Below are 27,055 nucleotides of genomic sequence, written 5' to 3' on the forward strand. Positions count from 1 at the left end.
TGCCTGCCCCAATATACTGAGTGCAGTCTGGTCTCCCAGATGAGAAGCCACAGGGAATTTAGGGGTTTTCAGGTCTAAATCAGTGTTATTGATGCAGTCACCAGTAACATCCTGCATGTTTTAGCTTGTGCACATTTTGCCAATGATGATTCCAGGTTTGTTCTGAAATTACTTAACTATGCCTTGCCCACACACACAAAAAGAGAAGACTGGAAACTGATGCAGAGGTACTGAATGCCCACTGTTAGCTGCAGCTATGAATGGGGATGGCATCTCGTTCCCCTCCTCTGCCAGGGCTGTTTGTGGTCCGACAGAGCAGGGATCAAGAAACAGCCATGTGTTTCCACGCTGCCCAGCCATCAGTAGACATGCTGACCAGGGTCAAGGACAGGGTTCCTTTCAAGGCAAGTTAAAGCATTCGGATTTCACTTGCTTTGATCTGTAAAACATGTATGTAATTTTAGGACTCAATTATCCTAATGTACGTGATAAAACATAACGTGATTCTTTGAGTGTAATTAGAGCTAGGCCCTCATGTTGTACAGCAAGCCAGTGGCAGAGCCTGAGTTACTGAGAGCAGATACCCAGGCTCCTGTGTCTCCCGCCACATCCATGAGCTTTCCATTGCTCCTCACATGTCCTGAGCATTTCCCTGGAGCTTAGAGATTTTCCCAACGCATTGTGCACACCAGGATTGTGCTGTACAGAAAAGGCAGAATTTTTTCTGCAGCTGTGCTTGTAGCAAAGGGCATGATCAGCACGAACAAAGCATCTCATCAAAACAAAGAACAAAGCTTAGTCCTCTAGCTGTTTTTTTTTCGGTCCACCAAATATCCACCTGTAATAGCTATCAGGGTCCACAGAGTGGAGCAGGCTTAATAAAAATCAATAATTCCCCTGCCTTACCTCTTTTGTAGTGCTGGAGTATTGAAGAGTAGTTGTTGGAATCCAGGGTTTCTCTGTTCCTGAAGATTTCAAATCAAAGTAGGGGCTTTCAATGAGATTTTTACTGAAGTGTTCAGTCACATTTCTGATGAACATCTCTGTGCTACTCTTCAGCATATTTTCAGGCCTTGAGGTAACAGCGTTTGAAGGGGGGGATGTAGTTCTAGTACTCCATATGTAAGTGTCTGCATCTTGGAGACCTCAGACAATAAGAGGAAAATAATTAAAAGCAGCTCAGTGTTTATATAAACAATTCTTTAGATGCCAATAAGTGTGGCTGGTCTGACTTCTAAGTACTTTAAGTGCACCTATCGGTTCAATACTTTCTTGTTTTCAGAGCAAATGTATTTTGCACCAATACCAAATCTTGTACAAAACAAAAGCAGAAAAAAAATTAATTTCTCTCAACATTCATATCACTAGTCTTAAATACAGTCCATGAATGATTCTGAAGAGAAGGGTTGCACTCTGTCATTAAGAGCACAATGTTTCCACTTGTAGCTTTTTCACTTGCTTGAGTCTATCAAACAACACACAGTTTCACCTTTATATGGTCACCCCTTCACCCCCTTTGCAAGTACATGGGATAGATTCTCATCTGCCTTTTGTTGGTGTATGTTCAAAATACGGCTTTCTTACACATACTTTTTCAAGATAATTTGTTCAAGATATTTTTTTTTTGTTCAAGATATTTGTTCAAGATAAGTTCCTTGTGTCCACATGGGACATTCCTCTTGCATTTTCAAATCAGTCCCATGCAGAGACCATGCTAACCCCTGACTGCTCTCTTCCCAAGGTTCAGCTAATAATCATATCAGTTAACTGAAGTGCCTGCAAATATAATGGTAGATTTGCTTTTTTAGTCACGTATCCTTCAGAGAATGCCAAAGTTGCAATTAGAGTGCAGGAAAGATTTTACTACACATTTTTCCTCCACATTTTCATGGCTCTTCCTCCCCATTGGTATGTATTTAATATCCTTTCTTTGTGGCTGTGAGGCCAGGGTTCAGGCTGTGGTGGCCTCTACATCTGGTAGCATCACATTTCAGCTCAGCGATCGGAATTACTCACTGGCCCCTTCTCCTCACAAAAAGCTGCCCAGCCATTACTGGAGCGCAGCTCGTGTGCTTTGGCTCACCGCCCAAGACACTTTGTCTGTCCTTGAACTGGGGTCTCCAGCATGACAGAACCTTGTTTTGCTGCTGAGCCACTGGGCTGGTTGCCATTTATAACAATTTTAGCTCACAAACCCTCTAAAAAAAATCTAATGACTGTTAAATTGCAGCAGAAGCTTCCAAATGTAATTACTTGATGTGCAATTATAATGTCTTAGCAGGCCAATGTGTGATTACCTCCTACCCGAAGGATCAGCGGGTGAGCTTCCACAAAGTCAACATGATGGGGGTTTTTTGTATATGTGTAAATATACATGTTGACATGTTTATGTAAAAAAAAAAGTTGCAGTATTCTCATTTGCATCAAGAAATAAAAGTGAGATTGTAAGCCCTCGTAAGTGACACCTCTATGCAAGTGTTTCCTTTGCTCAGCAGCACAGTGCGTTCAGCTGGTACACAGTTTTGGATCCTCTTGAAAAGGATTGCTTTGCTGGAATGGGTTGATACATACATTAAATGTTTCCCTCCTTGTTATCTAACTTTGCTTCTCTAGGAATAAAAATATCCAAGTCTCCATTTAATTATACAAAATGTTGATCAAATATTTTTCCAAATCAAGGCAGTGAAAACAATACAACAGATCTAATTCTGCTCTCTCTTACACACATGGAAAGAATTTCATCGAACCCTCAGGTATCATCTGACGCTGCACGATCATCCTTGTGCTGCTGCTGCATTTGCAGAATCCCCCTGCAGAGTGCTTGTGGTGCAGCATCTGCTGTGGTCCTACATCATGTACCTGCCTGGCCTCCATCAAAATGATGGGGAAGAGTCTGGCAGGGGCAGCCCTGTGCTCAGGCTGTCACCAGCTGCTGAAACAAACCCATTAGCTGACACAAGTCCAGACTTAGTCTAAATCCCATGTCAGTCATTGTTCCCGCAGATGTCCTATTATTCAGGGATCTCTGAAAGTCTGCAGTAGGCAACTAGAAATGCTAGCCCCAAGGACCTGGAAAGAGCGTTCTGGATGTGGGCCCCTTAGACAGCCCAAGTTCAGCAGGGAGTAGAACTTACTGATAGAAAGACAGCTGAAAAAAATGCACATCTAAGTGATCAGTAGCCACTTACAAAAAAAGGCCACTCAATTGGGTTCCTAAATATAGATTTACACACCCAACTTAAAAACACATTAAAAAAAAAAAAAAACTTGGCTTTATTTACGGACAAATAGCAGCGATTCCAACAGGAAGACGTTTGTGTTCCAGCGCGATTGTGCTTTAGGAAAGCTGCTGCTTCGTAAAAGGGAAGCTGGTGCTGCTGGCGAGATTTATGGAACTCTGCAGCCAGGGAATAACTAGCATTCCTGATGCAGGAGCTGAGGGGAGAGCTCAACCCTCCTGGAAGTTAAATTCTTGGTCCTCAGAAATGTCCCACCAGCCTGAGGAGGTACCAGGAACAAGCACTTGGTCACTGCACAATGCGACTGCTCTTGTTAAGCTCAGGGCTACTGTGAGTTTCCAGCTAAAGGCAAAGACTGACAGCTGCCTCTCACCTGTAATCTGTGGATGAAAACAGCTTGGGCATAGACAGTGCCATATTGGAACTTCAGATATATGGACCAGCACTTTTCATGTATGCTACATTGGACTGACTAATAGGGTTTATATCTGCCCTCCCTTCAAGAAAATCAGATCCAGGTTTATATTCTCTTTCTAAGGAAAATCACTATGGTCCTAGCATAAGGACCCTCATAGCCCTTCTTCAACAGCAGGCATTTATAAAGAAAACCCTGCATATTATAAGACCCAAACAAACAGATTTCTATACAACTTGAGTTCCAAATCCTTAAACCAGAAAAAACTCACCTCCCATCTGGACATCAGTAAAGTACACAGAAATCTCAACGGTGGGATTTTTCAGAAGCGTTTAGCATTGTTCTAACTGTCTCTTTGGAAATCAGTCAGAAAACTGTTCATGGGAACAAAACTGCAGCCCTGACACTGACACTGATCACTAGTGGCTGAATGATATACAGTGTGTGAACATACCATTGTAATCATCAGTAGCACACCCAGGAGAAATTATGACATTCTGACTAAGCGCATATTTCATCCACGGGGTGTCCTGCAGACTGCATCCATCTGCGCAGCAGCAGGCCGCTTACAGAAAAAGGAAATCCATACGTTTTGCATGTATGATGAGTGCTGGTTAGTTGTCAAGTACTGAGAACCCTATAGCGATGCCTTCAGACTCAGACGAGCCAGCATGGTGCAGTTTGCTGAAATAGCTTGTATCCTATCAGTCTGCCTACCCTATTAAAGCACAGTTTCAGAAAACTAAGGCTGAATTGCTAGTGAAGCATAAATGAATCAGACATCTATTATATAAGAAAAAATACTCTGTAAGACTTACATTTAGCTTTCTGACAGCAAGACTTGAAACTAGAAGGTGTTGTAAGATCTCTGTGTGTGCAGGACAAAATGAATTATCTTTTTAGCTGTCTAACTGCAAAAATAAAGACATACTTAGAAAACATAATTCAGATTTCTGTTTTATGTAGGAGTGTGACAGAAGAACAAAATCCACTAAATGTCTTTTCTTTCCCATTCAATGTACTCCTTCTAAAAACTGCAAAATTTATGCCACTTGAAAATTTTTTACCTTCTTTATCTGAAATGTTAAAGTTAGTGATGTTTGTATCTCATGTCACAGAGGTCAAATGCCTCCAAACTCTAGTCTAATCCTGAGCTGCTCTTTTACTTGCTTGTTTTTGAAATGCTGAAATAGCCACTTAAAGGTTCTTTCTGTATCAGTGGTAGCAGAACATCCCAGTTAGCTATCATGATAATACTGTAACTCCATTAGCCCTATTTCTGGTACTCTGGATAGCCACAGCTCGCCTTGAAATGTATTTTTGGCCACTGAAAGGTATCAAGACTCCCTTAACTCCATGGCACTAGTGAAGAAAGTTCATAACAGTAGCTACTATATAGACACCTAGGACTTGGTTCAGTTGCCTAAATGGAGTTACCTAGTACAGCCTCAACTGCCCTAAAGCATCTGAGACATCTGTTCAGGGCTCTCCTAGGACCTACAGGAGAGCTATGTCCTGGTAGGCAGTCAGGTGGGGAACCCTGTAGCATCTCAAATGGCAAAAAGCACCTATGTTGAGACAACTGAAGTAGGGTCTTCCTTCAGACACCTAGAAGCTGAAACCCACTCCAGCTTCTACACAGACATCCATACAAAATGAAGGGAGATAATATAATAATGAAAATTAACAGTATAGTTGCCTGGAATGGGAATCTTTGTTAGCGCTCACAGTAGAAGATGAATTAGTAAAGCATGGCTTGCCATCTTCCAGGAAGCTGTTAGTATTTTCCATTTTTGCCTTGTGAAAGTAGCCGAGCTGATTTTGTTCTATAGTTGCTGCACTGTGGCTCACTAAGACTTTGAAAATTTATGAAAATCGAAGACTTGGGCTACACTGCAGATTTTTCCATTTCTTTCCACAAAATACAAAACCCGCATTTGTCTTTGAGCTTCTGGCAGTATGCTATTGGATTGTGTACAAGGTCTTGTAATTTTGTCCAAGGATCCGACATTGATGCCTTTTTCCAGGTGGAGCTGAGCAAAAGTTGTGAGCCATGTACTGCTTTGACCACAGACAGAAGATTCAAATCAATTTTGGTATTTCATGGGTTCAGAAAGATGTTATCAAACTCTTTTAGTTATAAAATCTTAAAAAATAATAATTCAGGAAGATAAAAATGGGTTTGAGTGAATGTTTTTTAGGAAAAATGTTTTGGGTCAACTTGAACGTGAAATGAAAATATTGCTTCTCACTGTTCCAATTCATCCTGGAGAAATTTGTAAAGGTTACACACACAAAAAAATCCAATCTGTTGTGAACCTCTGGATGGATTGTTGCTGTCATTTTAAACACTAAAGGTGTGGAAAAATTAGAGCTCATAGATATTAACATCACTGCAGAAAGAGCTGCGGCTTTTTCTGTGCTTCTGCCACCTTTCTTTGGTGCTCTTCCTGTTTCCCAAGAGTTCCAAGAAGATGCACCTGTCTTCCCTTACCATGTTCTGCAGTTGCTACTGCTGCTCTGGTGGCTCGGAGCATGCTCTGACTGTACACTGCTCTGGTCTCTCCCACCCTCCATCTCACCCACTGAAGTGTCCACAGTGGGATGTGAACTCAATAACCTCAGGCTCTGGTATGAAGCAGGTGAACTGAAAATGGGATAAGGGGAAGAGAGAAGCCCATGTGAAAGAGAAGATACAAGGCCAGAGACTGGAGTGGAAAAGGAGGAACAACTGTGGAGGTAACAGTTCGAAGGTCAGATGGCACACCAGGCTTTAGCTCATATGTAGTATCTGATGCATTGTCTATTTCAGACTGCAAACAAAACAAGAGATAAAAAGATGGTGTATTTGTTATTTGAATTCCTTGTCCAACTTCTTTTACATCTTTGTGGATCCCACTATGGTTCTTAAATACTTGGCCCAAAACAGCAGTTCCTTCAGATGTCCCTAGTATGTATGATATGGTAGCAGAGAAATGCCATGCAGAGCATCATAGTACAAAACAATTCCTGTCACCTTCTGCATCCAGACTACTTCACAGGCTGGGTGATGGTCTCTAGATCATTCCGGTGAATGACTGCAGCATACAGCTTGAGCTTGTAGCTCCCTGCTTGAAGTCATTTCTCCACTTGGTGAGTAATTTTTGGTCCGCAGTGGTTTTGAGGTTTTTTGGTAATATTCGAGGTGCCACATAGCATTGCCTCTGTTCTCTAATTCAATATTTTTTTTGAAACTAACCTACCTAGAGCAAAAGAAGCTTGTAAGAATTGCTTACACAGCTCAGAAAGAAGAGATTTCAGCATTAGTGTGTCAGCACTAGTGGTGCTCTGGGTGCTTTCCAGACACACAAGAGGAGACGGGGTTTCTTCCACAACTGTTATTTGAACGCAACAGTTTTTGCTCAGTTTGATGAGAACTGAAGTCTTGTCATCTCAAGGGAGACTGATACCTTGTGGCCCTTCTTCATACTAGCTGTGTCAGCCAGAGGCTGGATTCAACCATGGGTTTGTGTGAGGACCGTCTGCAGTTAGATTTAAAATGATCTCTGACTGAACAGAGATGTGATGCATGTTCAAACTGATCCTGATTTACACAAGGAGTCATTTAAGTCAGGGTTGTGTATCCAAACACAACTCAGATGGCTGGATAGAAAACCAAATCCAAGCTTTCCCCGGTTCAGAAAAATCATGCTTGGCATTTGGGTTAGGTCCAGAATAAAAGGTAGTTGCAGTTGTTGGGTTTGGAGCTTGTACTGTATCTGGGCTGATAAGATGTTTGGGATGCAATTCAGTGAGTCACTCCTTTGCCAAAATATAACTAGTTTTATGAGTACAGTGAAAACAAAGGATAAATTATATCAAAATATGGTGTTAGTCAGGAGTAGAAAAACTTACTGCCATTTCAGCTGCAAAAACTTTGCTCAGTTATTACTATCTTAGCTAAACATAGACTGAATATGTTATTTTAGGCTGATCCACTGCTGCTTTCACTGAAAGTGGACAGATGTTCTTGGAAGACTAATTTTATGCATTCGACATTGACACTTTTGACATGCATATGGATGTCAAGACCAGCACTGTGGGCATTAGATTTTGTTCTTGTACTACAGCTTACTACTACTACTTCTATTATTATTATTATTATTATTACTATTATTATTATTATTATTATTATTGTTAAAATTAATCTCCTTCCATTACTTCAACTCCTTGTGAGTTTCTTATATACCTGGAATTCTTAGTTAGGTATTGAGAGTCATAATGTACCGTTGATTTATCACCAGAGCTTCCCAGAGCTGTCAAAAAGGAGATAGCTGTCACAGTGAGACTCATAAAATGGATTGATAGGCCTGTCTACAGAGAGAACTTCAGGAAAATTAAGGTAAATTCCTTAAAGGACTGAGCACAGTAAATAAATGAGAAGGTGCTTTAGTACCTCTTGAAAATTGTCTTATTTATTACTTAGTGGCCTTAAATTGCTCCTCCTCTGAGGATGATTAAGGAAAGGATGCAAGGTTATTTAACTCTGTTAGGCCACACTTCATCCAACTATCATCTAAAGAAAGTAATGTTGCCTGGGTACCTAATCTTAACTTTTCATGGTATCTTTGAATAAGCAGGCCATACTCACCCTATACACAGGACTTCAAATGATTTTGCCTTTTAATTCCCAAAATACATGGGAAGGCTGGGGTAGCATCTCCCTGATTTTCAAAGTCTTTCAGACCTCCACTCAGGTGAGCAATCCTGCTGCTGCAAGTAGAGTTCTGCAAGTGCAAATTTGCTGAAAAAAGTGGTACTCTGCTTTATAACGAATTGGAGGTTAGAAAGGTTACAAAGAACAAGGAATTTGTTTTAAACATTCTGAAAATCTGGCCATAAGCAAAAGTATTGGGTCATAAAACATTTTTAAAATCCTGTAAATACAAGAATAAATTGTGTGTTCCCCAATAAAAAGCTTAACTGTGCAGATTGTTCTTATTTACCACGAAGAACTGCTTAATTGTGCGCAAGAAGAAGGTCAATGGGATTGTCAGGAAGGATTGACAACAGGACATCAAGGAAAACGTTATTATGCAGTATTCAAACTGTTCTACCTTTTCTTTTGCCATGGATGTCACATAGAATCACACAGGTATATAAACACATATCTAGGTATGTGCACAAACCCACGCATCTCAAAGTGCTACTGCGAGAATTTTGGAGATTCTTGATTCAGTTCATTATTTTCAGGATTTTGAGTGTTGTCATATATTTTGCATCTTAGGGCAAAGCAACGCTGTGTAAACACCTGAATGTATAAGACATATGGCTGTTCTAATCATGCATTTAGGTTAATCAGAGAAATAATCGTGTATGTATTTGATCTTCAGATGCCTTCTTTCTCTTGAGAGATTGAATCTGGATTTTTGTGATTAAATGGATAGGGAGGAAAAGCACTTTTATGCATCCATATTTCTCAAAAAGTGCTAGGAAGTAGTACCCACAATTCTGTTTAAAAGTGGAAAAGGAAATGACACAGGAATACTGAGCTGAGCTTACACGTAAGCACTTTGATCCAAAGACAGAGAGTAGAGAAAAGGAGAGACATCCTGAAAATATGAAATGCCTTAAAAACCCCACAGCACTCATATCAGCTGTTCTTTTTATGGTTGTCTCAACTATTTTTCAACAATGAAAAAGGTTTTTCTGTATGAATAAAATCCCATAATTTTTAACATTCAAGTTATCATAAAAGAAACATTTTTGTTACCAAAACTTCCAGGATACTTCCTTGAAGTAGTAGCTCACCTTGCTTTGAACACAGGTTTACATAAACAGGTTTTCCTGTCTCGCTGGCTTCTAGCTGCATCCATGTGTGAAGGTATTTCTTACTTTGCTTGGCCATTACCTTCTGACCTTGCTTTGTGAGAAAGAGAGAGCTATTGGCCACCTTCAGGAGCCCATCCTCCTCCTGGCAAGTCCACCTGACTGCCTGGGGACAATCAACAACGATGCTGCGAGATGACAGGGCAGAGCGCGTAGAGATGCTCAGGCACTGGGTGGATTTCACATGGAGGAGTTTGTCATCTGCCGTCCACTGCCACTGCTGGTTGAGGTTGGTCATATTGCACTTCTCCATAATGACTCCTCTCTTTTCTGAAAGACACTGCTGTTTCTGGACATGGATAATCAGAAACCCTTCTGGAAGAGGAAAATTCCAGAATTACACTTGGTTATTTAGCAAAAAGTGAATTCTAGGCGATTTAAAATACATCAGCAAATAAAACTCTCTTCCCACTTTCTATATGCTAAACTTTTCATGAACATTCCAGGTATCGAACCTATTTAAAAAAACCACCAAGAAGTACAACTTACACGGTGGAAGTGTAAGTAATGTAGAGTGAGAATGCAAAAAGCAAACTATTGTAGCAAAGGTCACCTTGACCTTCATTGTATATAAAAATGAAGAAAAAATTGAATTGGATATAAAAGGAATCAAAGAACTACTAACTTTAAATACCAATTTTAAATTCCCCACTCCCCTGCCTGAAAGCATACAGAGATCTACACAAGCTCTCAGTCTTTTTACAATATAATTTCCTGCCTGGAAATTGTTTAGTAAAACTCATAGTGTTTCTGAAGAAGCCATAGAAGAGGACATTCCCAAATCTGTGTGCCTCTAAATGCCTGTGCTGTTACAGGAATGGAGGCTCTCTACTGATAGGAAGTACATTTTACTGGATTTACTCCAGCATCTCTAGCTGTTAGTTTTGTGACCATCCTAATTTGTGTTAGATAAACTCTTTGTGACAACACATTTCAAGATCAAAACCAAACACTCAGATGACGAGAACTACAATGCATTCATCAAAAAACACCAAAGTTACCAAAGCAAAATCCACACTTATTACAAAACACAGAACTTGATATTTCAAATGCAGGCTCCCTGCCACATCTTGTTTAGATTTTTCCCCTTTTAGAATCTCAGTTACTCAAACGTTTCCAGCCTCATTAGTTACAAAGTGCTAAACCCAACATGTATATTTATTTCCTTTGGGTTGAGATTTGTCATCCCCCTGTTTTTACAGACCTGGGTATTTTCTGAAATAAGCATCACAGAAAGCTCTTGGCTCTGGAAGTCTCACAAAGTATGAATTACAAAATAGGAATCTCCCCTTTGAAGAGCTTGTCCCAAAGCTCAGTTCCTGCATTATCTACCAGATCTTCTCCAAAAGAGAGAAGAGGTATCTCAAGCGTAGAAGGAGACAGTTTATTTTCCTTTGGAAAGAAATCTAAACAGAACGAGCTACATTGGCCCTGCCCCCCATTCCTCTTGTATGAAGCCAAGCACAGAAGTGACTCCGTTTTGTTAGTCCCCAGCTGCCTCGGAGGGCTCCGCTCGGCAGCAGAAAGAGTAACACGGCGGAGGGGAAGTGGGGAGAGACACTTACCTGAGAATGTCAAGGCAAGACAGGTAGAAACCAGGACGTGAAATAAAGAATCCATTTTCCCTCTAGCAACTCGCCATGCTTCTCTTAAAAAAACCCACCTCAGATAAGTGAAGCGAAGGCTAGGAAGGAAATGTGCCTTCACAGGGGGAACAAGTCAGTGACGAGCACTTCCTTCTATTCAATTGTTTTGGGGAGTTTTATACCACTTTGTCTTTTCATATGATTCTTCAGAGTTTACTAGTTGCTTTATTTTGGAAAAACACAAGCAAAAAAGAGAGAGGTTTTCAAACACCCAGGGAACTAAAAGAGATGATGTTCAATAAAGAAAAGGGATTATACTTTTACGTAATTCATTGCCTGTGAAATATTACAAGTCTGCAGGTGATCTGGATGGTGCTGAATAGGTATATACTGTATTAGCCAGGGGACAAACTCACATTTTTTTGTAACTATATGTAATCAAGCAAAATCTCGATACTGATACATCTGACTCCACAAGTTCTAACAGCCAACGGAGAGGGGGAGAAGAAGTGGAAGAAGAGGAGGCAAAGCTCTGAAGTCTGGACTGGGTCTTACACAAACTCTCCCTGATGGATCAAGTGATGATGATTTTACCTTCCCGTCAGGTGATCCACCTTGCTTCATGTCAGCAGGAGGTTGCCTGTGTCTTCTGGATTGGCTCTTCAGGGGTCTGAAGCCATGGTGGAAGCTAACCAAATTGTACTGGGCTGTCCTTGTTTATGGGGGTACAAGAGTGTGTGGTGCATTAATTACTCTAGGCAAGAATAGAGACTTCAGTAAATATTTTATATCAAGTGTCATTTATTATCAGTATGAAGCAAAGTCAACATCACTGCATTAAAAACTCGTTATACCCTGTAAACAGACCTCCCAGTGCTGTAAGTCGTAATGCCAACTTTGCATTTCTCTTAAAAACCAACTCCTATGGAATGGTAAAAGAAACAGTCATAGCAGCATTTTCTTTCTTGTATAACCTGTCGTGGAACAGTCCATATCACTAAAGACATCTCTCTCTTACTGAAAGAGACAGAGCAGATAAACAACATAAGCAAAAAATCCAGTATTAATAAAAGACAGACCAATATTTAAAATTCTTAATATTTAATATATACTACAAAGTTTCTTTTAAAAGTAAAATGACTTACACATTTACAGATACACTGGGTTTAGGTCTGTAGCAGGAGCATGTTCTAAGACAATCAACAGTACATGGTAAATACATAAATACTGAATAACAGACATTGTGCTCTGCAACTGCTCTGTAAGACCTACAGTAAATACACATTTAATAGTTAATAGTATGAAGAACATATATTTCCATATAAAATATTAACTGCTTTCGAATATTTTCAAAACCAGGACTTTCAATTTTTTTATTATCTCCTTCTTTTTAATCCATAATTGAACACTTGCAGTTTTAGCAGCAAGAATGTTATGTGGCCAAGAAACAAGCTCACCACATAATCAGTAATAGCACTTTACAGTACAGTTGACAGTCCATTCACAAGACAGTTTGCAAACGTTAAAGCATTTATACACTTGATAAACATTTCTTCTGTGGAAGTTCCAATGTCCATCCAACTGCAGCAGTAGCACATACGTACATTCCATATGGCAGATACCAGTGTTACAGAATTAAACCCACCTTTAGATATATACGTGAAATCCACGTGTAGTTTCAGTACGATGCCTTCTTTATAAATCATTTTTTGGGAAGCTCACAATACATTCATATACAGTAAGGGTCCAGCAGTCTCTGTACTTTTGCCAAACTGTTCACACTCCTTTCAGAAGTTGGCCTCAAAGCCACTCTTCCCACTGCAGTAAACTCCTTGAAGAAGTTGCTGGTAGGTAATGAAACAGGTTACCTCAAGAGACTGACATGTGGTTTTACCCTCCTTGGTTTCACTGGACAGCTTCTACAGAAAGTCTGCTTTCATACAGACTCAGTGCATGGTGCACAAATTCATACTGTTCGCTGGTCTGGACCATTCCACCCCTGAAAAGGAAACATATTGGAATGAAATCTTATTTCTTAAGAATGCAACAGCGTCCGGCCCCTGTCAGACCCACGATTACCAGATAATACAAGCCCTTTTCTCAATTTTTGACTTAGAGTTTCCTTGAGTAGGTGGAAGACTTGTCTGAGCAGAAGTACTTTCTTCATAACTTACACCATGCAGCACATGCCCAGTATGAACCACCATTCCTGATTCCATCCAGGTAAGGACTAGAAAGGAAAACACCTGATATCTACACTGTTAAAACCTACATTTCAAACTCAACACGTTCACAGAGAATTTTGCACGATCACTTGGGCAAGGAAGGCCAGATACATGGACACAGCACTAGCATTGATGGAGCAAGGGACTATTCAGAATCTGGCCTTTCATTTTTGTTCTTTACTAAAAATGTAACCTTTGGTGACCCTCAGATCGCCTGTGCAGAGAACAGCTCTTCCTGTCCTCTTTCTAACGCCCGCAACGCATCCTGTCTGAACAGCAGCCACCTAAGAAATTTTACAGCAGTGACTCATTTCAGCACCAACAATAGAAAAGAATTTAACTTGACCATAAAAAGGATTAGTTACAGCCAGCTTGGATTAGATGCCTACATTTAATACATTCACCCAATAACAGTCCTTTTTTCAGGTCTAAGTATGAGGATCAAGTCCCACATCTGCAGTGCCAATTGCAGTGTGGTAGGAAGGGGTTGATGTCCTACAGGAGATAGGTGTGATATTTAGCAAGGTCGGTACCATTCATCTCTGAAGTTAAACTGAACCTCTTTCTGGCAGTCTTCCAGGTCTTAGTTCTCATGGCATAAAGACTCAAGTTTACTTAATTCTACTTTTATTTTTTCACCTGCCAGAGTATTCAAAGCTACCTACTCTGCTTCTAGAACCAAGCTCCAAGTTCATCCTCAGCCTACCCTGAAGCAGTGAGTTATCTTTGGGAGGATGAAGGAGTAAATGGCTTTAGTGGGATGGGAGACATCAAGAGGTGTATTGTATTTGGATTCAGCTAGATCTTTACTGAAACAACCAAATTCATGAGGGATTTGGATCCAGAGCAACGTTGAAGTCAAATATCTTACAGGTCTGACAAAACCCCATGGGATCGCTTCAGACACCCTGGCAACAAAAGTGTCTACTGATATACAAAGCTATATGAAAAATGACAAAATTGCCTCAACAAGTATTGTCCTTTAGTATTAGAAGACTTTATCTGCAATCATAAGGCCCTTTTATTTTCCTCAGTGCTACTGGATGGTTGAATGGCTATGGCAGGAAAAACATAATTACAATTATGCAAGCGACTAGCTGTCTCTGCTCCTCCACTAAGCTCAGGCAACAATAAAACACCTTTTAGTGAGCTGCATGTCTATTATGATCTGTGATTCCTAGGAATTAAATCACAGGCCCTTAAGCGGTCCCATCCGGTACAAAATGCAGCAGCCTCTTAGCTTTGCCAACAAAGACATCCACAAATTCATAACTCTTGGATGCCTGCTGCCTTCAGCTGCTCTCCTCTGTGCCTGTCTCCTGTCTGGAGATCCAGGGAGAGTCTGAAAGTGGTGGGAGGGCTTTGCTCTGGTCCTCTGTATTGCCTGGGCTCCTTCCTTCCTCCTCAGTGCTGCATCCTGCCCTGCCCACACAACCCCTTCCCAGCCAGCTTCCCTCCCTGCCTCCCCCATCAGTGTTCCCCCAAGGGGTGCTCCAAGGGAGTGTGTTTCCCAGGTTGGATCCGCTCTGTGGAAGGAGTGGAGGAAGGGAATGTATCCAGGGAGAAGGACTTGGCAGGAAGGGCAAGTTAAAACACTGCACTAGGCTGTTTGTAGGGGTGATCATTGCTCCTACCTCTTCCGTGCTGAAGTAACATACAAAATCCCCAAGGCTGAGTGTATAAGCCCAAGAAGGAAAGCATAAGCCTGGCTGGGGCTTAGCCCAGCACTACTGCATTTGCCCTGTGCTAGCAAGCATAACTGAGATGTTATGGTGCTTCTGAAACCTGCATGGGCAAACAAGTGCATATCCCTGTCAGCTTAGGGACACCTAAGTCTTATACAGAGGTTCAGACAACTTGGCTTTTTCAGTGCTGTTATACGGGGGATTCATAGAACCATAGCATCAGCAAATGCTTTGGGTTGGAAGGGACCTTTAAAGATTACCTAGTCCAACTCCCTTGCCATGGGTGTTTATAAATCTTTCACTAGATCAGGTTGCTCAAAGCCCTATCCAGCCTGGCCTTGAACACTTCCAGGGATGGGGCATCCACAACTTCTATGGGCCTCATCTTGCTCCAGTGCCTCACCTCATAGTGAAGAATTTATTCCTTATAGCTAATCTAAATCTGCCCTCTTTTAGTTTAAAACCATTACCCCTTTTCCTATCAGTAAAGGCCCTGGTGAAAATGCTTTCTCTGTCTTTCTTATAGGCCCCTTCTAAGCACTGAAAGGCCACAATAAGATCTCCCCAGAGCCTTCTCTTCCCCAGGCTGAACAACCCCAACTCTCTCAGCCTGTCCTCACAGCAGAGCTGTTCCAGCCCTCTGATCATTTCTGTGGCCTCCTCTGGCCCCTCTCCAACAGGTCGATGTCTTTCCTGTGCTGAGGGTTCCAGAGCTGGACACAGGACTCCAGGTGGGGTCTCACCAGAGCGGAGCAGAGGGGCAGAATCACCTCCCTCGACCATGCTTCTTGTGATGCAACCCAGGTTACGACTGGCTGTCTGGGGTGCAAGTGCACATTGCCGGCTCATGTCCTGCTTTTCATCTACTGATAATCACCAAGTCTTTCTCCTCTTTGTTCTTGTGCAAGGCTCACATTTAATAGCAATTAATTAATTATCTGTGACACTAAGACATCAGTTTGCGCAAAAGCCTGCAAGGAAGAGCATTTCAGGAGGAAATCTGCTCAAGGCAGGAGGTTTCCTCTCCCATGTCCCCAGTACCCAGAAGGGATGTAGCCACAGCTACAGCATCTCCTGGTATGCAGTCTTCGTCCTCTACTAGCCCACGGTGCCAGCTCCTCTACAAGCTGCTGGGCTCTCTGCTTCTCTGGGAGAATCTGAGGTTGTGCTCAGAAGAAACAGCCCCTGGTATCCTGAGGGCTCAGAGACTGTGACCAGCTCTGCCTGGGCAGCCATGGGGGGGGAAAGGGTCCTTTACCCTGCCCTCTGGCTTGCTGCTAGTGCAGCTGGATACAGTCTGCTCCAGAATGAATGTGTTACAGCGTTTGAGATTTTTTTTTTTAACCTAAAGTGATTAGTCAAAACACTTAAACAATGAATTGACGCACACTGGAAACTCTTTTCATCCTGTCTGAGGAGCCAAGAGCAAAGTTATTGGATGTCATTCCAAGAATGTGCCTTTAAGGTTAAGAATGTGTAAAGTTTCTCAGTATCACAGTAAGTCTTGAAGATGCCTCACATCAAACATTTCCTGTTTCTGTTGTAAAACATAAAAAATGAGCTGGGAAAAAAAGTAAGCTGAGCAGAGCTGTGGGTCTGTCTTTCTATGAATCCACAAAGACCGTGGCTGTATCTCCATCCTGGGTCAAGATTTTGAGTGGACAGTCCATTTCCTCACATTAGCTCAGCACAGAAAATTACTGCCAGATTTGTTCACCCCTTAATTTACACGAAACAGTTAAGAAGAAAGTTGCATCTGGACCTACATTACCAGCGAACAGCGCTTTCCTGTCTCATTCCCTGTTGGAGCTCAATTTTAAACTCTGTTTCCAGAGTGGCCACATAGGCAGTTAATTAAACTACTGCACAGCATAACTTTTTGCCACTATCTGCAATTTGTCTGGATGCTTGTTTGGTTCTCACAGAGTGGGCTGGGCAATGGGAATGTTTTGGTAAATCACGACAGCATCACTGTGACTTCCTCAAGCACAGGTCTTCTCTTTTCTCCTGTTGCTCAGCTCACTTTGATAGAATAGTGGCCATGGGCCCGTGTGACAAAAGTTTACACACAAGTGGAAACCATCAAGTGTGTTTGTTCCATCAGCAGGTCTGTGTTTGGCTGGTGCAGCTCTGAGTGTGAGCAAGACTGGCTGGCACTCTAGTGGAGAGGAGGTATCAGGGATGAAATATTCAGTGTACCTCTTAGGCAGGTTTCTGTCTCCCAGGTGGTCAGATAAAACCATCCTTTCCTGCTGAACTCTATTTTTTTTCTTTTTTCCTGTTTTTTGAGGGCAATCTGATGTACAAACAATAAATTTGAGCTCAGCTGCTGGCCAGCATCATGAGGAAGACAGCTTCATCTCTGTTCCTGCTCTGCTCCTGGTTGTGCCCCATTGCTGGTGTTGGCCATGTTGGTCACTGAACTGTAACACAGCTATGGCCAGAGCCAGCTCTTGCAGCTTTATCTAGAGGGATGTTAAGTTCATTTTGCCAGCTTCATGCCACATGTAATGACCCTGTCTCACGTGTGGCCTGCCAATAACCACCACGTCAGGATTGGATCATCAGGGGAAGATGGTCTCATGGAGCTTTGTCTATGTAACAGTGATACTCATCCATTTTATGAACCTGTGATCTGTTTGGGATGGCACTGGTCACTGTAGTCTTAAGGGCTGCTAAGCTCTGCCTTAGCAATCTTTGCTATAAACTGACTGCCAGGTTAGTGAGATCCATTCTGTAATATGGCCAATTGGAAAAAGGAAAGAAAAAGTGGTTTTGGTTACTGAGTTTTTCCCAGAAAAATGTATTTAAACATTAAAACACAGATATACTTTTTGTCTCAGGCAATGCCTGAGAGTGTGAGGAACTGAGGTGCATCAAGGAAGATCTCTGGAGTCTATTTATATAATCTGAACCTCAAAAAAATACAGAAATGAACAAAGCAGGAGACTCAACAATTTTTATAACAAGCTTTGTGTCACTGCTCTTATGGATGTTTATATTTAGGTCGGATTTTCATTCTCTTTCCAAATTTATCTAGGATACTAATACATCTAAGAAAGTTAATTAGTCAGATACACTCAATGAAATTGTGTTGTCAGTTATAATGCTGAAAATTTGGATTATTTTTTCAATGGCTGAAATAATGACATAAAAAATGATGTAGCTGAGACCAGAGTTTGCTTCCACATCTCTACAGTGGAGTGTAAAAGCAATAAGGGTTAGCTTATAACAGAAATACTAAAATGAGGGAGAGCACTACAAACGTTTTTCAATAAGATGAACAGATAATCAGAACGGAGTGTTGGAAATTTGGAGTTGATAATTTAAAACAGAGCACGCATTTTTTTCCCTCAGCTCTCCCATCTTTTTTGCTGCTGAGATTTTTAGGTCAGGAAGTCCCCTTGGAGAATTTTGCACTTCAAGTGGCTCATGTTGCCCTGTAGGGAAGGATCGTATTACAATCTCTAGTATGATAAAGGTGCCTGGGAGGGGAAAGCAGAGGAGGTGATCCATAAACATGGTCATCTATATGGATTCTGGTCCTTCTGCAATTTGTGGTTCCAGTACCTTTCAGAGCTCTTCAGAACACAAAAATCCTGTATTTTGCCTTTGACCTGAGCCCTTTTCTCAGCATTTGCACCCTTATCAGTTGTTTCAATTTAAAGAAGAAATGTGTGTCAGAAGCAGCTGATATACTTGCAAGGGAATTATATGGTTTGGTACCTAGAATAGGAGAGAAACAAGACTTCTCTATTCTCGGTACAACCCTGTTTAATTACTTTAAACAAAATCCTATTTCCCCAAGCAGAATAAGAAAGAAAAATACAACCAAACCAGCAGCTTCCATTGTGTACAATACCCACATCCTCCTTTCCAACACAAATCTATCTTCATTTGTGGTTTCACAAAACAAAGCACTGTGCAACAATGCTGGCATATAGCATGCTCCCAAGCTGTGAATTCAATCAGAAAATGGGTCTGACTCAAGAAAATTCTGCAACAAATGCCTTGGTATTTTCTTAAGCTGGGTAAATTTGCCAACCCAATTCAAAGATGCCCAGCACAGAGGAAGGAATAGCAAGAGCACCAGATTTGGCTTGCTCCATTGCATAAAGAAGCTACACACTGAATGAGCCTGGATGTCCCTGTCGATCCAGGCTCAAAGACATTCCCTTGACTCCAGATTTCCCTGTGTCTCTTGTGTCTTAGTGGGATGCCGCAGACAGAGGAAAGCTCCAGGAGAGGAAAAGAGGAGTGCCAAGTGCCCAACAAACGTAGGGTTGCTATCTCAGGAGAATTTCACTTAGTGGAGACTCACCCAGTTTCACCCAGAAAACAATATTCTTTCCTCAGGACCTAAATACTAATGTTACTTTGAATATTCAGCTAATGCTGTCTTAAGAGTCAGCAAAAGTTATGGCAGCCGCTTCACATAACACAACATTCAACTGTTAAAATGTTTTCAGAATCATTACTGATCATTACTGAATCATTTCAGTAACGATTTCAGAATCATTTCAGAATCACTGACTGATTTTCAGAGTTGTTAACTGATATATAGTTCTTCTGGAACTCACCGATCCATTCGTAGCTGGCAGACAATGCTCAATGCATCTACAACTCCCTCTTCCTTCAACTGCTGACAACCAATGGCCGTGGCAATAAAACATCCAGTTCTTCCTATACCAGCACTGAAAAGAAAGCAAAATTTAATCAGAGAATGAAGTTCACAGATCAAAGGAGTTAAGTGGAAAACACTAAATAGATAGGAAAACGCTAAAAGTATGAAACATGGAATTGCTCAAACCCACAGTTCCTGTGTGCGTGACCAGCAAGGGTACCTCCTCAGCTCAGTTTCTTAAGGAGGAATTAAAGCCTACACTGTCCCAGCAGTCCAGTTGTTGTGGGTAATTTCTGAGGCTAATATGTTTCCAGTTTGCACACAAGCGTATGGTAAGAAAAACAATCTCTATTAGCAGCAAAAAGTCCAACTAGTCTCTGTCACAGTCCAAACCAATTATGAAGATACACACAGAGCTGGGGGAAAAGCCCGCTTAAAGGCAAAAGTCAGTAAGGCTTTATGCTTGAACCCTGAAAGTGTACAGGGCTTCTGCTGACTACACCTCTAACCATGAAAGTAAAAAGCACCTAGAACCATGCTGATGAAGTTAACTCCCTCTCCCATGACTCTCCAGGAGGTAGAAGGATTTCGTGTTGTAACTCTCCAGGTTTTCTAGATGCCTGCTTGGAAACAGCCATTTGGGCACTCTTTTTACTCCCTGGGCCTCCAACACTCTGTTTCTTGCTTAAGTAACGTGGAACTCGGTGCAGGAATTCCTGTCATGCTCCATGGCAGGAAAATGTGAGGAAAATAGTTAAAACATGGAGTCAGGGGTACAGATTTCCATCCCTGGCCTTGTAGTAAATACTTAACCATTTGGTGCATTGTTTTCTTCATCTGTGTGACAGGTATGATTACTATGTACCTCATAAGAGCACTGCAAGAGTTATTTATATTAATGCCAGGAAGAATATGTTGAGTATCTCAGATGGAAGCCTGATATATCTGATTGCCAAATGTTAGCAGGAGTGTATCCATTTGTTACAGCTGAAAAAAATCACAATCTACTCAACACAGAATGAAAGATAGAGGTACTTTAGAGACTCAAGAGCCCTCCCATCTGGAAATGAAAATTCCAAGAGGACTCAGCAATATTAAATATAGGAGTAAGTCTAAGCCAACCATGAGGGGATAATGAGATGTAAAACTGGCAGCCTAAGAAAGGATCGAGCGTGATGAAGATCCCAAGTTGACTGCATGTCTCCTTGGACATCAATATATATGGGATAAATGTATCCAAAAGGATAAGGACATAGTTTATGAAGAGGGATTTGGAGAATGCACTATAATGCATAACCCCATTCTCTTCCTCAAATATTTTGAAACTCTTGAAAGCAGGGCTAATAAGTTTAAACAATTCAGATATAAGTGAAGTTTGCTATAATGAAGAGTTCTTTTTTCCTCTTATTTGGAGTGGATTAAGTGTTCTTGGACAAGTCCTTAATATGTATTAAACAAAGCTAGGGTTTTCTAATGTATTTTCTTCCTCAGCTCAGGCGTGCTACTCCTATCTTCTTACATAGCTTTATTTCAGGCAATGCAGGATAGAAATGACATTGTTCTTCACTTGCCTGACCTTTCTTTCTTGGTATATCCAGAAAATATGGAGAGCTACTTACTTTGAAGTATTTTCAAGCACCGTAACATGGTGTATATATATATCTATATTTTGATTACATATATTTCTATTTTATACCTTTTTTTAGGAGTTTAATGTGTAGCAGCTTGTTCATAACAACTGTGGTCTGTTGATTTGGAGTGTGGAATATTGGACTGTTATGATTTTGGGATTAGGAGATGCCAGCAGTTTGCTTTTTATAGAATATGTTCATGCACTTGCTGACGAGGAAAGAAAGCACAAATTTCCAGCAATAACTATAACAGTGTCAAGTTTCTGAGCATGAAAATTTTATCCCTTATTCTCATTTAAGAAACTTCTACAAGTCCTCCAATATGTCAAATTGCTGGTTCTTCTGGGAAGCAAAAAATGGCATTGTGGTCCAGATTCTCAGTCAACTTGGTTTCACTGATTAAATGCAGCTAAATTAGTTTTACATTTGTAGAATATAATTATGTGTTCTAATTCTTCCTTATTGATTCAATTTAAATAAAAACCAATTCCCTTTATATTTGAAAACTTTCAGTTAAAATTTGTATTTGATCCCAAACTGCTTAGTTGCCATTAAAAACAAACTTATTTTGATGTACTAACTACACATCCAAAAGACAGATTAAGGAGATATTTTCCATATTTACCACATGCTTTGACGAGTGACATGAGGTAGGAAACATATACCTTCCCAGTGAATGCCACTAGAAAGACTGGTAAGAACTTAAAACTTTCTTCCTTTGGAAAACTGTGTCCTTGTGTAATCAGACCTGCTCATTTTAAGGAGCAAAGTAAAAGTTGGTTTGTTTTTTTTTTTTTTTTCCTATTCTTTTGCAAAATAAGAACTGCTTTGCTAAAAGAAGTGAAGTCCTTTTTATATCTGGAGTCTGGAGTGGGTTCATCACTGAAGTGTCTAAGACAGCACTCTGTGCTGATACACTGCAAGAAGACGTACAAAAAAATGAATTACTTTTTTCCCCTTGTGCCATATAAATAAATTATTAAAGCATTTCTGCTTCAGATTAAAGATCATTGTTTAAGTGTGCACTGCAATGCTCCTCTGGAAATAACTGAGAATTGTGCAGTTGTATCTGAGGTCCAAGTTTAAAAGTGTGCACAGGCTCTATAAGCCTTGGATAACCTCATCTGCAACTCAGATTAAAAGGGAAGAAACTATCTGACTAGAAAATAGAGTGTGAATGAGTTTACCCGTTCTGTAGACCAATAGCTGAATTGTCACTGAAGTACTATTAATTTAATCACAATTAAGATGATATCTGTCTCATTAATCATAATTACAGAGCTTGCTGTCCTACCAGTCATCTCAGAAAGACACCCCATTCTTCAGAAGACTCTCATTACTGAAGATCCTTACTGGAAAAATGGGACTCTCAATAGCCACCCAGAGATTTGTGGATTGTTTAGGGAAACTGCAATTCCTGATAAAAATAGCTGCATAAAATTTTGGAAAGTTCCTTATTCCTCACATTCTGGTTTTGAAAAATGATGGGTGGTTCAAATCTGGCTTCCATTTCTCTAAATCTCCTAAATTTGGAGTTAAAAGAAGGAGTTCAAGATGAGAAATTCTGGTTTTGATGTAATTCTAGGAAAAAAAAAGAACTGTAAGATATGTATCATCACAGTTATGAGACAAAGCAAATAAGGATTACACTGACTTTTAAATTTTTTTTCTGTTTTACTTCACCTACGTGTTTCCACCAATGTAACAAATCCAGTACTGCTTCGTACTACTTAAATTGCAACATGGGGCAATGAATCAACATAAAGCAATAAAATGGGATTTAATTAGAATGATTAGAAGGACATTCTCTGGTTCATTACAATTTGTGTAACGCTCTGCTCTTGAGTACTGAATAACACTTTGCTCTTGAGTATCAAACCAACTGCCTTCGTGAAAATGTTCACAAATTTTAGTACTGATGTGTTTTGGTCTCCAAATTTGTACCTGATATGTGCTGTGCAAAACTGACTGTCTCTACAACATTTTAGCCAACCAGTTACGGGGGATTGCATCTGACTTAAGTATGTAATTGTAAAACAAGACTAAAAAGAAAGCAAATCATGAATAAGGAACAGAAGCAAAATAATTTTTCCAACTGGTCTTTCAAAAAGAGAGTTCATTAGTAAAAATGGACAACGGTTCAGTAGTGGTTTGCTAGCAACAAGAGAATTCTCTCCAAAACCCAGATCCTCAGATATGAACAGAAAACGTCAATTAGCACAAAGAGGATCTTGGGAATTTTACTCTTCCCCAAATACGTTCTTTGTTTAGGAGGAGGACTGTTTGATGTGATTTGCTCTGGCCTTGCTTTGGGCAGTCATTTAAGAGAAAGATTGCAAAAATTACCTGCAGTGCACAACCACAGGCCCTCTGCCAGGTGATTCCACCCTGTCCTCTTCTACATCCAGCATGAGCTGCAGCAGAGGCTGAGCGCTGTCAGGGGTTTTGTGGTCTGGCCAGGATGTGTACCAGTAGTGTTTCACGCTCCGAGACTGACTCCCTTGCTGAAAATAACATGAAGATTTCATATGGACAATTGCGATGAACAATTCTTTTGATTTCTCTTAATGTTGTGGTAAAAAGACAGTAAAATGGAGAGAGATTTAACTTTTTTTTATTAGACTCAGAGGATGCAATTGCAGGGAACAGGTGTGCTTCCAGGGACACAGTTGTAAGAAGGGTTTGTACACCTGAAAACCTAGCTGTTTTTCCAGCTATGTGAGTTCTGTTCTATCCATCTGACTACTGGCTTGTTGACTCTGTTGTCCATTGGGAACTGTTAGATCAGCAACAAGATCTAGAGATTAGCTTGATCTGGGCTTCTGAATCTCTCAATTATTGTATATTTCCTGTACCACTAAAGGACACTATAATGAGAGTTTGATACTAAAATTACAAGAGTATTTAAGTTAAAGGTGCAGAAGAACTGCCCTTCTAGATTAATCAGACATCCCAGTTTGTCCAATTATTCTCTCCAACAGAGGATGCTACTGCTTACGTCAACAAGCAAAGGGGCTAAATATGGGCTAGAGTAGTTTGTGTTGGATGATATAACTTCTGCCCACTTCCCACTGCATGGGCTGAAACACCAAACAAATTTTCCCAAGTCATTACTTACTGTAATGCTCCATCAGGAGCAGTAGATGATGCAATCTGGTAGCACAGAAGTGTAATATAGGGAGTAACTTAGAAGAGGAGCATCTGCCTTCTTCGGCACAGTTAATGTTTAGTTAGAACCATGAAAACATAATGCTTTTGTTATACACTCCTTGTATTTTTAGCTTCTCAAATGGGCTATGGATGCACTCAGCACACAACATGAGCAGCGTATCTTTTTCAGAATAATGCTATGCTAGTTCTTTCTCTAACTAAAATCCCTTCACATTGCCTTGGGAATGCTAAAAAGGCCTCATAGCAAATGTAATTCAAGAGAGTAGAACTTGTACTCTTTTTGAAGCCTTTTGTATTGCCAGAGTGATACAAAACAGCAATAGGATAAGTGTTCCAGTGCTTTGGTCTCAATCACACCTTGCAGCTGAGCTTCATAGCTCAGTTACTCCTCCTGTAAAAATGTATGCCCTTTAAAAAAAAACCTTAACTTCACTTAACATTAAGAAAAACAAAGCATTAAGAACAGTGCTTCTCAGATGCAGATTGTTACCTTTATTGCAAGCTGGCGGATAGTATAGTTCTCGCATTCTTGCACACTGTTAACAAGGACTTCAACCTTCCCATAGATTCCTCTTTTTTCTGGCCAATAGAGTACGCATTTCTGGAAAGCAACCATCAGTGTCATCAAGAAACAGAATCCTGGAGCCATATTCATAGCTAATTATTACAAAGAATGTATTTGTCTGGAAAGTTCATATGAATTCAGTCAAGGTGTTATTCATCTCAGAAGCATTCCTAAATAAGATATTGCCGAGTTCTTAATGAATGGCTTACTTAGGCCTGATTTTCAGGATCTGAGTTTTTCAAATATGGATCTCTGTCACTGAACATTTTCTACAGCTGTTTTTATTCTCAAAACCTCAATGAAGTTCCATTAATGGAATTATTTTCCACATTTGAAATTAAAGGGTTTTCTTTTCCTAAAATATTATTTATTCCATAGAATTAAATTTATAAAGTTTACTCTTTACAAATGAGATTTCCTTCTGAGGAAGAGATTCAGAATTTGTCCTCTCCTCACAAGACTTTTTGTCCTCTTTATTCTCCTTAACCCTGACACAACAAAACATGTAAATGTGGCCTTAGATCTTACAGAATTCAATGAGACTTAATGTGCATATTAAAGCATTTTGCAGAATCTGAGTTGTCTACTACATAACTTACGAGAAATGAATGTTAAAAAATCCATCAATCTTGCTAGAGCTTGACAAAACTATTTATAGAATTCTTAATGAATCAGTAGTGTTATATTATTTCAGCAATGCACCTGACAAGCATCTGCTAAAAAGATGAACAAATAGCATTTTACAGTGTGAACCAATTTGATTTTCCCCTGCAATAGTTTGCTTATCTTCCAGTCAACTGCAACTTCATATTTATTTCCATTAAAGTATCTCTACAGTCTACCTGAAAGCAAACATACCTGTTGTATAAGTACTTCTCTAAAAATAGATGCTTATTATCTTAACAGTGTAAGGTGTTTGAAAGCCACATATTCAGAAATAATGCTGGCCAGTCTAACTTGTTCATTAAATAAAACCAAACCCAAACCAAAACTGCAATTAAATAAAACCTTCTTTTTAATATCCAATACACAGGTGAAAAAAATCACTGAGAGAAAACACAGTTGTACAACAACAGGAACCCACAAACAACTTGTTTGTCTTGCTGAAGAAACTGGTATATATTTAGGCAGTATCCTAAATTATGCAGCAAAATTAAAAAATCCCTTTAACATAATTAATTGCCATAAAACATAGCTCCCAGTAAATCCCGCTAAAAATGAACCAGAAAAAAATATCAGTGAAATGCAAGGCTTTTCCACCAGGTGTGATCTTTAAGCTGCTACTCTACTTGATAACCCAATAGCTGACTGAATTGAATCATCTCTGTTGTATAAATACTTTTCTAAAAATAGATGTTCATTACCTTAATAGTGTGAGGTGTGTGAAAGCCAAGTTTTCTGAAATAATGCTGGCCAGTCTGATTGGTTTTGTTCAAATCCTGTCTTTTGCAGAATTACTCGAACATCCTAAATTTGCTGTCTCCCCGAAGACATCAAGAATGGCAATAAAATACTCAGAAATTTGTGTGAAAAAAACCTTCACAAGTTCCATGTGACACATATAGCTACTATCATCTGCCAGATCTGCAATTCATGCCCCTCCCTGGGAGTGTAGTTTTCAGTGCTAATATGGGAAAAAGAAAAGTCTAAATACACAATTGTACCCTGACAATCAACAATAGTCGAGTCAACCCCTGAGACTTCTTGATAAATGCGAGCAAGCGACGTTCACTACAAAGCCTTCAGGCACTCGAAACGAGTGTTTTTCTTGACTCTTTCCCAGAACTGGAATTGGCAACTTGCTCTGGGTGGACAATGAAATGGGGCTGTTCATTAAAATAACTTTCATTTAACAGTCTGCCTACATTTAGTGAGATACAATGGATTATTTTTAACACAGTCTCCGTGTACCTTTTTAAAATACCGCTTGTTACTGGCTTAAAAAATAGCCTTGCAAATTGAGCTGGGATCAGCTGGTTCGGGCACCTCTAAGAAGATAGATATTTGGGGGAATTAGCATACTTTTGGAAGTTAATTATAATAAAA

General features: G+C 40.2%; 2 protein-coding genes across 5 annotated transcripts in view; both read right to left on the reverse strand.

Moving 5' to 3' along the window:
• The window catches only part of PTPRB (protein tyrosine phosphatase receptor type B), a 63,064-nt gene extending 51,822 nt beyond the window's left edge, over positions 1 to 11,242 (reverse strand). For 2 of the 3 annotated variants that reach the window (XM_065838269.2, XM_065838249.2), the window contains exons 1-3: positions 11,088 to 11,242; positions 9,445 to 9,837; positions 907 to 1,145 (exon numbers count right to left, since the gene is read on the reverse strand). In XM_065838269.2, coding sequence (XP_065694341.1) covers positions 907 to 1,145; positions 9,445 to 9,837; positions 11,088 to 11,142 — 687 coding nt within the window. In that variant the 5' untranslated portion in view covers positions 11,143 to 11,242. The remainder of the gene's footprint in view (positions 1 to 906; positions 1,146 to 9,444; positions 9,838 to 11,087) is intronic. The other variant, XM_071799185.1, reaches the window with a different exon arrangement.
• Positions 11,243 to 11,889: 647 nt separating this feature from the next.
• Positions 11,890 to 27,055, reverse strand: part of PTPRR (protein tyrosine phosphatase receptor type R) — a 152,622-nt gene continuing 137,456 nt past the window's right edge. For both annotated transcript variants that reach the window (XM_065862807.2, XM_071799205.1), the window contains 4 exons: positions 24,935 to 25,045; positions 23,620 to 23,777; positions 19,599 to 19,712; positions 11,890 to 13,107 (listed from right to left, as the gene is read on the reverse strand). In XM_065862807.2, coding sequence (XP_065718879.1) covers positions 13,014 to 13,107; positions 19,599 to 19,712; positions 23,620 to 23,777; positions 24,935 to 25,045 — 477 coding nt within the window. In that variant the 3' untranslated portion in view covers positions 11,890 to 13,013. The remainder of the gene's footprint in view (positions 13,108 to 19,598; positions 19,713 to 23,619; positions 23,778 to 24,934; positions 25,046 to 27,055) is intronic.

This window comes from Patagioenas fasciata, chromosome 1 (genome assembly GCF_037038585.1).
Source record: "Patagioenas fasciata isolate bPatFas1 chromosome 1, bPatFas1.hap1, whole genome shotgun sequence".
Lineage (NCBI taxonomy): Eukaryota > Metazoa > Chordata > Aves > Columbiformes > Columbidae > Patagioenas > Patagioenas fasciata.